The 12,121-nt window shown below is 37.4% G+C and overlaps 1 protein-coding gene across 2 annotated transcripts in view; it reads right to left on the bottom strand.

Annotated features, from left to right (window-relative positions):
* Positions 1-12,121, bottom strand: part of lqfR (clathrin interactor lqfR) — a 285,249-nt gene that overhangs the window by 181,851 nt on the left and 91,277 nt on the right. For both annotated transcript variants that reach the window (XM_067151380.2, XM_067151381.2), the window contains exon 7: positions 3,797-4,022. In XM_067151380.2, coding sequence (XP_067007481.2) covers positions 3,797-4,022 — 226 coding nt within the window. The remainder of the gene's footprint in view (positions 1-3,796; positions 4,023-12,121) is intronic.

Below are 12,121 nucleotides of genomic sequence, written 5' to 3'. Positions count from 1 at the left end.
ATAGGTTGATTGGACTTTTGTAATTTCTTTATACGAAATTATGTCTAACTATAGCACATTATTTACTCATCCATCCAGCCTTTAACCTGAGCATGTATGTGAATACCAGTTGGGAATGTTATGCTCTTTGGTAACGTCTCGTACTAAAATATAATACAGTATATGGAGGTAGTTTACAGCCATCAGCAGTAATGGCCAACATCACCATACAATGCAACTTTTCCTTGTTGGTACCTTTAATTAGAACACATTCCTCAACTCCCTTCTCAGAAACAGTATACAGCTCTTTGGCATGTCAAAATGCAAAGGGGTTTGATCAGCATTGCTGCAAGAGGAGGTACGAGTTCTGCTGCCTTTATTGGTGCAGTCTGAAGGCAGGTTTTGGCACAAGTAAGTTTTCTGATGCTGACAGGTTATTATGCTGCATAAACCAAGTTGCCCAACCGTGACCTGCCTTGAATAAGTTTCCAAGAATATCATTGGAATGCACTATTTCCCATGCTTTTAGTTTTAACATTTTGTGGGAAATACTGCAATTGTTGTTCCACGTCTTTCTAGTATTACTTCCTCAACACCTGCGAACATGACCTACTTTGGGCCATGAAAAGCACACATGGATGAGCAAGTGTTTTTTAATTCCACTTGCTGCTTTCTCGAAATCTGCACTTGCTTTTCATGAACAGAAAACTTCATAGCCCAGTGTTCTGTAACTTTTTCTTCCATGAATTTAACCACTTTTAGCTTATTTTTTGTTATTTGCTTTACGTCGCACCGACACAGATACGTCTTATGGTGACGATGGGATAGGAAAGGTTTCGGAATGGGAAGGAAGCGGCCATGGGCTGGTGTAAAAATGGGAAACCATGGAAAACCATCTTCAGGGCTGCTGACAGTGGGGCTTGAATCCAATATCTCCCGGATGCAGGCTCACACCTGCGCGCTCCTATCCGAACGCCCAAGTTGCCCGCTTTGGCTTATTTAGTAAATTACTTAACTTGTATAATTTCATCCTTAAGTAGATTTCATACCCAAGTATTTATCGAGTTCTATTAAGACTGATTACAGACAGGCAAAATGGGGCACAACATGTTGTTGAACTACAGATAGTGCATAAGTTTGTCTACATAGAGTCACTGGTTACAAGTAAAAAGCAGATGTAAGTTACAGAGGAAATCGGAAGAATAGCAACTGCAAAGACCGCAATATCGAAGAGTCGCATTTAAAAAATGATCGATGCCACTAAAATGTGTTCTGGCAACAGTTTAGTGTTCCTTATCTTTTGCTATGCATCAGAACATTGGGAAAAAAAAGACTGATTAACACCCTATTAATGTCTTCTAGTCTGTTGGAAGAGAATACTGAAAATCGTGTGGACCTCCAACAGAACTAATCGTTCAACTGAAGGCCAAGAATGACAGGTTCACCATGAAACAGTGAATTGCCAGATGATTTGATCATACGATCATAAGAATGGTCTGGTGTATTGTAACATCTGTTACACCTTTTTTGACGAGAAATATTAAATAAATAAATATAATAAATGTATTTATAGGTTAGCTAATATCCAATCATTACTTCCAGACGTTTCGGTATAGATCAAAATCACAACAGACTAGAACAAATAATCTTACAGGGGCGATAAAGAGATCATGGGAGATCTCAAACATGTTGATCTCATTAAACAGTTAACGTTCTTCACCAGCAGTGCGCGAGAATGGCTGAAGACAGATACTTTGGCACAAAGTAATGACTGCCATTACAAATTAGTCCACAATTTCTTGATACTTTAATCAGACCACTGGAAAAGAAGATTACTTAAGTTTGAGCTCAGTAAAATCACTGCCACAATGCTCACATCAGATACAAAAGAAATTTATGCAATGACGAAGTGAAAAAAATTCCAATATTGAAGGGAACTTGTTGAAAAGTTCTGTGATAACACAGTGGAAGCAGCTAAAACTGTTAGTTCTCTGATGTGAATAATCTGTCAAACAGAAGAAAAAAAGTAGAGAACAAGTACAGGGTGGGGAAGAGATATCAACCACATACAGCGGGGCGAGGCCTGGCAGCAACTTCTAAATTGACCTTGAGGTAGAGAGTCTTCATATAATACAGTCAGTAATAACTGCTGGGGAATGGTCCACTGGCTAGACAGATGAATAAGTTAAAATATATTCATATAACTTAGCATAAAAGTTAGCATTTCTGGTCAGATAACTAAGACAGATCATATCATCTCTGTGGGTAAATTTAGCGATAACAACAATATTAATAATCATCATCCGAGGTGGTCCAAGGTCAGTGATTTTAACCTACTATGGTTATTTCCTCTGGCTTGAGGATTGTCAAGGATTGAATGTTTGTGCCATCTTCAACAAGAGATGGCATCCTAGGTAGAGCCCCATCCTCGTAGACATGCAGGTCATCCACGGCTGATCCACTCTGAAGACCTGCACCAGGCCTATCCAGAGGCCACATGCAATAATAATAATAATAATAATAATAATAATAATAATAATAATAATAATAATAATAATAATAATAATAACAACAATAATAATAACAATAACAATAATAATGAAGCAAGAATTGTTATGAAAGTTTATTGGTGTAATGCAGTAAGTTCAATAACCAAGCTAAACACATTCTATTTGCAATAACATAATTATGAGGAATAGGGATATAGAGCTCAATTCATTGATAGTAACTTGCATGAGAGTAATATTAAAATGACAACATTTGAAAGTAATATCAGTAGTAAAGTCTCATTTCTAAACTAAAAAGAATACAGTTATGTGTGAAAATAACAGTAATACATCTTCAGCTTAAATTTTACAAACCAAAACCATTTACAAAACCAGTGGCGGCTCGTGAAAAAATCGTCCTACGTGCTACAAAAAACGCTAAATACGCTATTTTCAATCTTCAGTGCAAACAGGATCTTGGAAATATAGATCCTCACTAAGAACACTAGTTTAATTTCACTTGATATACACTGTAGTGGATAAATAATTGGATAAATCTCCATATGAACTTTAACACTAACACAGTGATAGAAAAAAAAACGCACCAACAATATAATCGCGAGATCAAACACCGCAGAAAGCAACTGAAAGTGCTGCCAACCAACTGAATCATTGAGACCTCCTCTATTACCAGCATAATTTACCTTCTAATGCGGGATAACATTTAGGGTCAGTCCAAGATTCGTTGACTCGCGTACGAATTCCTTATTTTTGATACAAAAGGAAGATGGATATTGGTTGGTTACCTTAATAACAACGTTATGTTTGCGATAGATTGCCCCCAGTTACGCTGTACATTTGAGCCCAGATGATGCTGCTCTCTAGTGGCAGAATCGCTTATCACGTTCAACATCAGGGTAGCAGGAGGCATCGAGCACTTCTACCCCCTTGCGGGAGGACAAGTAAACATAGACGGGATCAGTGAAAGTTGATCCCGGTTGACGGTATACTCCACCGGCTACGGGGAGTGTTGCAAGCTTGGCTGCGCCTGCGTATTGCTTCCTCCAGGCTACAGGCCAGAGCTCATTTCACATGAGCACGAGAGGAGTTCCCCGGGAGAACAGAGCTAGGTGTTCGACAGATCTCGTCCTGATTTTCACAAAACACAAATTCATACCGTACTCAAAACAAAGAAAAGGCACCAGGATAATTGTACTGATAATAATTAATTCCTTACAGTTCCAAACTACGTGCTGGAGCCCGGTAGCACGTATTGACCGGCCGCCACTGTACAAAACTAGCAATAAGTTGGAAAGCTTAAGGGCACTCACTGATGAGTTAGAATCCTTTCCATAGTTGGCTGCTGCTCCCAAATCTATCTTCTTCAGGTTTCCGGAAAGTTTGCCTCTAGACGGTGTACTAGGTTTTGATGATCTTTCTCTTCTCTCTGTGGATGAATCTAAACTATCACTGTCTTTGTCTTTGTACTCACGTCCTTTACTACGATGTTGATTGCTACCATTGTCTGTATCCGAATCATACCGTTCACCATCATCACTACAACATAAGGGCAAAATAATTTCGTCAATGGCCATTCCTCTTCCAACATATTTCGAATACTAGTAACATTTTTAAAATAAAAATATGAGGGCTGTTTATTTATTAGTGGCAACACTGTTGTAAGCAGGCCTGCACAGGAGACGGAACCAGTGTTTACCGTGTATACACGAGTTAAGGTGGTACCCAATCTCAGTACAGTGACTCATAAATCCAAAGCTCTGTGCATGCGCTGTACTGCAAAAAATAATGTTTATGAGAGACTGGTTGAACGATTAGTCCCCATGAAAGTCAAAAGTGCATATAGTGAAATGTGAAGGTCATTCTGGTGTACATCTGTGACAGCATTATCTTAAAGCATACCACAACCCAAGAATAGACCGTGTTGATCAGCCTCACAGCTAATTTTTGCTACATGACCACCATTGTGCAAAAGCAATGACACTTTCTGCAGGTACCACCCATCATTTTGCAGGTGACTGATTTTTATGTTTGATGGAGCTAGGAAGTGCTCTATCATCCCACATATTCCCAGGACTTATAAACCACCACGATTTTGATTTGATTACCAAGATGAAAGAACCGCTATTACCAAAGTTCTGCAGATGACAGACTGAGTTGCTGCTTTCACATCATTGGTAATGGGTTCTACACAATGCAGGGGACTACACTGAGGGACTGTAGCTTCCCCCCCCCCGACTTACTTTACATCGCATTGACACAAATAGGTCTTATGACGACGATGGGATAGGAAAGGGCTAGTAGTGTGAAGGAAGCGGCCGTGGCCTTAATGAAGGTACAGCCCCAGCATCATTCACCTGGTGTGAAAATGGGAAGCTACAGAAAACCATCTTCAGGGCTGCCAACAGTGGGGTTCAAACCCTGTAGAAATTTCAAAGAGATACCGCTTCTTTATCAATTGTAATTTTAGTAGCCACTAATAATGAAACAGCTAATTATAATGCTCTTACAATTCATTACGAAAAATGCCCAATAATTGATCATTGTGAGTCACCTAGAGAGTTTAAAAATATATCACAATTGTGGATATAAATTAACTTTATAAAATTGTTCTTTTCATAAAAAGCAAATACACCAATTTTGAGCAAAATATTTGCAAAATAATTTTTCTGATGAAATATGTAGCATTCAACAAATAATCAATGTGACAAATAGTATTAAAAACATTTTGGGAAATTTACAAATAAAATATTTAACTTTCACTGCTAGATCAGATAGCATAAACAAGTTGTGTAGTCACCGGCTTCTAACCAAGGTGGCATTGTTTTTAATTCCAGCCAATGGATGTGGAATTTCTGAAGTAAATGTCACATCCTTGTGGTCCAGATTCTAAGTAAAACCGGAGGTCCTTTGGCTATGATCACAATATGAAGTCACACAAAACTGCAAGCTTGTTTGTTTTATACATGGAGATAATCATATTCAATTAACCCACAAGACCTGGAATCGTGCCTTGATAAGCGTCAAAATCAGAGAGAAAACAGATAGTGACGGAAGGAGAAGAGGTGTGATCATGTGAAGTGTGAAGACAAGTGGAAGAGCTGCAAAACTCAGCATGTATCCCACAATCACTACTCCACGCTCACAAGATGAAACAGGAGCAGCACACACAAAGATGCAGTAGTGCACAAGGAGAGAGGCTGGTATATAGTAGCAGCAGCTGTAAAGGCAAGTGTCAAGAGCAGTGAAGGAGTGCCTAGTACTTACGAGTTAAAAACTCGTAACACTGATGGGTTGAACTATAAAAGACATTGTGACAATTATTCAAATGACTGTCAACATTAAATGGCACTAAAAGAAAGACAATATTTGAGTTCAAGAGTAACTTCATTACTGTTCAAGATTAAAACCAACAATACAATAAGTCAAGGTCAATAGTTACGCAAGTTTCACATGGCATGCATTACAGTAAAAGAAAATGAATGGGACTATGAGAAGAATGGAAAAGAGTGGTAAAAATATGGACACAGAGAGGGCTCTAAACATTCGTCCCTTGATAGCCAAAAGGGCCAACGTTACATTTTGTTAATTTTTCAGGAGAAGCAAAAACATTTCAGGAAATGTTGGTTTACCTTCAGGTAAATAATGATAGTTCATATAAAGCGTGCAACTTTTCTGTTTATGCTGATACTATTTTTTTCTGTTATTATTGGTTATAACTGAAATAGATGTAAAATACACGTTAAAACTGCGACGTTTGCCCTTTTGCCAGTAAGCCTCCATATTGGAATTAATACCTTGGCCCCTTTGTAGGTAACTTTTATCTGACATTGGCCCTTCTGGCAGCAAATATTTGGACGTCAATTTTGCGGTGCTGAACCCCAATCTCAAGTAATTATCACTGAAAGAAGTAGAACTGCACACAAATTAAATGGAAATTGGGTAATCAAATCACATCAGTGTGTTTATAGTATTTAATCATTTCAAAATTACCTTACAGCCATAAAAATAAACTACACATAACAAATGATCAAACATGTTAGCAGCGTTCTAATACTATGGGGTAATAAAAAAACAAAAGTTCGGGATGTTCTAGTTAGAAATTTAAACTACATTACTTGAAATAAAACCAAAATACTCGAGTACTTATTAAATAAAGTAGAATTTCAACTCAGACATCCTCTTCATTTGTTTCTAAGAGTGTGTCTGGTACATTAGGCATGGGCTTCAGACTGAGATGTTCATCATGGTAACAAGGAGGAATAACAGCTGATGTGCACAAGTTATGCAAATCCTTGTATTTGGCTGAAGATACTGGAAGTTCCTTATTGTTAGTATAAAGAAATCGAGGTGTTACTAGAGCAGCTCAGGGTCATCTCTTAGGATTTTGCTAGATTTCAGTTTCTATACTATCATTAAGTTGCAGTGAGCATTTTACTAATACCTTACATGAGTCCCTAGAAAATACAACCTTTCTTGCATTCCTCAATATTACCTTAGTCCCATCTGGTCTCATCATGGAAATATCGTCAACAAATTCTTTCCAGCTATAGAAATCGTTGTATGTCAGCACTTTTACCTCATATGGAGCAGGCTGTGTTCGGGCAGTACGAATACTTGCAGACCAGTCACTGGGAGCCCATATCGTTTTCCTTCCGTAGTTAGATTCACTTGTGGAATGCATTGAATCGGCAGGCATGAAGGAATGCCCTGGCATTAGGCATATTAGACAACAAAAAATCATGTTGCTGTTCAAGGGAACCCAGCTGCCAATATGATTCGAAAATCAGTTTCCTATCATTCTCTGTGAATAAGTGACAGCTAACAGATTTAGTGCACTTTCGTCCAAAGCATGAGTTTTTACCCAAACTTCTCTTATTTTTCTGAAAACCTTTCGAATTTGTGTACTCCCCTCCCTTCTAGCTATTTTATTGTTCAATTTTGCAGAAAATGGCCTTTGTTTTCGCTTTCCTGTTTTCCCTACGCACTCACTATCACTAACAATATTTACGCACCCTTGAGCATTACCACTGTGGGCATAATTTTGTATACTGCCCTGTGTTCCTACAATAACTGCAGCTGAAGAAATTTCCTGAGTGTTGTTGATTGAAGACTGTTTAAAGGTCGAATTCAAGGTTACTATACAATCTGCTTCTGTTGCAAACTCACTGATTGTTTGAATGTCATTATTACTAGACACGAAATGGTCCAGTTCACGATCACTTATATTTGTACCCATTTCCACAGGCTCAAAACTAATGTCACTAATGCTAAATTGATCATTTTGTGGACCTGTAGTTGCACGTTCTCCAATTCGTTCATTATAAGCTTCCTCGAACTGTTCAAATTCAGATAGATTTGAACTTATTTCATCAGGATCAACAAGATCAACAATTTCACTATTTACCAATGGCTGACTTTGTGATTCTGGAGACGGACTCTCTTTAATGCAGAAATTAATGGCTTCTTCAAATGTTTGTCATGAGAGTTGAACAATAAGACGAGAGAGGATGGTTGCCCAGTTGTACTTCCTCTTAAAACAATAATCACCACCACTACCAATACGACGAGACCGTGCTGACATAGTGGTACAGTTCATAGTCACTGAAAAAAGACACGATTTATTTACAGCCTACACAAGGTTCAAAATCACTATTTCGAAGTTTTCTGTTATTTTAAAATCAAGTAAAAGACTTTGCAAACTTTGTATAAACTTATTCGTAATTATGAAATAAATATTGAAAAACAATAGAAAGCCAATCTCTTGAAGTGTGGCTAAGCCTAAACATTATTTACAAAGTACTAAATTCACTCTGTAATTAACTGTACACAGTAACATCTAAAACGTACAATAATGAAAATATTAATATAACATAACCTCACAAGATTCCTACATAGCTTGACCTAGAAGCAAGGCACAATGTTAAGTTACATACTTTGATATAAAATAAATGTTTATTACCTTACCTCCAAATGTTCTTATGGATGACTTATTTGTAGACTGATGTGGGATGGAATTATTTCTCCTCTGACTGTTACTATTCGACACAAATACGACAGTCCACGAGATATCTCAGTCTGAGATTGTGTTATAGAGAGATGTTGTTAACATGAATATTACAAACAAAACACGGTAAACTGTACCTCTAGCTGACTCTGAAGCATAATACGGGTACATACGTAATGATACATTGTAAATTACATTATCTGTAATTGTAACAAAGCTCCAACTAAGGATATAATGTACCCAATTTTCATTCGTAAAACAGGCTATATGTATTGTAAAGATAGGACGTTGGCCCTTATGACGGTAACGTCTGGAGAACGTTCGGCCTTGGCTCATACTTTGATTTTGTATTTTTCGGCTTATTACGGGACTAAAACGTCTGCCCCTTTGCCAGAATGTGCATTTCACATCGCTAAGTACGAATATATCAATAACTCAATTTCGCAAAAAATGTAACGTTGGCCCTTTTGGCTATCAAGGGACAATATGGTTGCAATTGTAATCAGCTGAAGTGTAGGTAGCAATGCACTGTCAATGAAGTGCAAGCCACAGGAATTTGTTAAGAAGTTAGGAGACCTTAGATTCAGAGCTTCATATCAATGACTGTCACACTGTGATGAATGACATCACAGAATCCAAAAGGGTCCATCAACAGAAATGGGTAAAAAGGGTAAAACAACTACCAAACATTTGTCCAAAGTTCTTTGCTGACTAAGTTTTTCAATGCAAATAAAACAGGTTTGCCACTTAAGTAATGGAAAGGAACAAACAAGTGCAAATTAAATGAAGTTTGCTACTTGGTTATCATACCCAGAGGTGCCAACCTTTGAAGTGGATTATCAGTAATCGCCCTCCGCCCCCGAGAAAAATTTCGAGTCGAGTCCAAAGCATGCTCCTCCCTTCTCGATAATGACACCCCTTTTGCCCTTCCCTCTAGCAATCTATTCAAAAGTATATCATATTACACAATAACATAACATTTCTATGATAATACTTTCTTGTAGCTTGTTTCTCACACAGCAGCTGCTTTTCAGTGTAGTTTTTCTTGAAGCATCCTTCCCACTGTGATGACTTTTTTTGTCTTCTGAACCACAAGCAATTCCAGTGCAGATGTGCTTAATGTAGGCCTCACTTCTTTCACAATCTTTCTGTCAAATGTCAGGTACACTTAACACAGCAAATACAACATTACTGAAAGATTTATAATGGAGAAGAGCAGCGCCTGAGCTCCTTCATTCACAATAAATTTTACAACGCTTATGGGTAGCAAAAGGAAGTCAAGATCGAATAAGTATCGTTGCCAACTCACAAGCATTGAAACAAGGATGATTTAGGAGAAATGGGCTGAAATTAGCCTGCTGACTCTGGTCACCTCACAACAGCTATTGGAAAATTTACTGCAAGTTATTAATATGAATGATGTTGAAATACTTTACCCAATATATGGTTCGTTCAGAATACATTATAGCCGTGATACAAAGAAATGAAATGATGATTGAAATGGATGATAGAAACCCTATATATATATTAATTTAAACATGACCTATCAGTGATTAAATATATACATCTTATCAATTAATTATATAGTCCCATAATTGAAAACATGCAGTGATGTCCCAAACATCACAGCCTCAGCGAAACATGTCCCATTTTAACATATAATTATGTAATATTTGTCTCTTAAACTTTAAGATTGTAAAGTATTGGAATGGTGGTTTTTTAATAAATCTGTTTGAAACTTTTACATTCTGTACTTCTTGTTGATTGTTTGAGATGATCTGGCATTTGTTATTCTACTGCTACGTGTATTGTAGGGGTATGTCTGTGAAGGGAGAGAATGAGTCAGAGGAGGGGATGTACGTGGAGCATCGAGGACATTAGGAGTAGGCGGAGGGGGTGTGGCGTGAATCGGTGACTTGGGAGTGGTTACTATTGCGTTAGGGAAATTGCTGATGTATTTATAATTAAATGTTTTCATGAAATTATTTGTATTTATGTTGAAGGCTGTGAGTAAATTAGGGATTTGGTCAATTAATGGGCTATTTATGTCAAGAACATCGTTTAGATTACTATTAATATTATAATGCTGGTCTAGAAAATGTAACCGTTTTCAAACTCGGTCATCAAATAACTTACTTGTATTTTTTTAGACGAACACTAGTATTCATTCCATGTACATATAATACTATGACAAGTTCATTATTGAATTTTAGTTGCATTTAAGCATCACTTTCTCCACGGACTAGATTTTTATGACTGTTTTATCTTGTATTAAAGCGTGTATTATACTTTAATGAGGAACCCAGTTCAGGCCCTGACTTAGCGTTCGATTAAGTATGGCTGAAGATGCTTACAAAGCCTCAGCGAAACGTCCCATTTTAACATATAATTATGTAATATTTGTGTCTTAAACTTAAAGATTGTAAAGTATTGGAATGGTGGTTTTTTAATTTGTTCAAAGTACTTACAGGGGTTAGACTAAGCTGTAATATTTCACCTTTGTTGTTCATAGTTTAGATGGATCATCTGCTGTAAGATAGCAAGTGGCAATGAGGGTTTTGATTAGGTGGAAATGTAGTAAGCAGTCTGGCCTATGCTGACAACTTTGTTTTAATGGCAGAATGTGCTGAAAGCCTGCAGTCTAATACCTTGGAATTTGAAAATAGGTGCAATGAGTATGGAATGAAAATTGACCTTTCTAATTGATGTCAGTAGGTAAGAAATCCAAAATACCTGAATGTCAAATTAGGGATGCAAAGCTGGAACAGGGAGATAATTTCAAGTATTTATGATGTGTTTTCTGCCAGGATGGTCATACAGTAAGTGAGATTGAATCAAGATGCAGTAAAGCTAATGCAGTGAGCTTGCAGTTGTGATCAACAGTATTCTGTAAGAAAGAAGTCAGCTCCTGGACGAAATTATCTTTTCATCAGTCTGTTTTCAGACAAAATTTGCCTTATAGGAGTGAAAACTGGGTGGACTTAGGACATCTTATTCAAAAGTCAGAACTAACAGACATGAAAGTAGCAAGAATGGTAGCTAGTAGAAACAGGTGGAAACAATGGCAGGAGGGTACTCGGAATGAGGAGATAAAGGCTGTTAGGAATGAACTCGATGGATGAAGCTGTACACATAAACCGGCTTTGGTGGGGGTCATGCGAGGCGAATGTTGGAGGATAGGTTACCTAGGAGAATAATGGACTATTATGGAGGGTACGAGAAGTAGAGGCAGACCAAGACGACAATGGTTAGACTCAGTTTGTAGCGATTTAAAGATAAGAGGTATATAACTAAATGAGGCCTCAGAACTAGTTGCAAATAGAGGATTGTGGTGGTGTTTAGTAAATTCACAGAGGCCTGAAGCCTGAATGCTGACAGGTGTAACATTCTATACTGAAGATGGATGGATGTATGTATGTATGTATGTATGTATGTATGTATGTATGTATGTATGTATGTATTTCTTGAAGTTTTCTCCAAGTTTCATAACACACAGTTCAAAAAAATTAGGGGAAGATGTTTTTGAACGTATGCCATGCTCAACAAAACAATACTTCACACCCAGGTATATTACCAACTAAACCTTTATTCTTTACCGTTGATGTATACAAAAGAACATCGATGGATTCGC

This window comes from Anabrus simplex, chromosome 7 (assembly GCF_040414725.1).
Source record: "Anabrus simplex isolate iqAnaSimp1 chromosome 7, ASM4041472v1, whole genome shotgun sequence".
Classification (NCBI taxonomy): Eukaryota; Metazoa; Arthropoda; class Insecta; order Orthoptera; family Tettigoniidae; genus Anabrus; species Anabrus simplex.
This window is presented reverse-complemented; position numbering and strand designations above follow the sequence as displayed.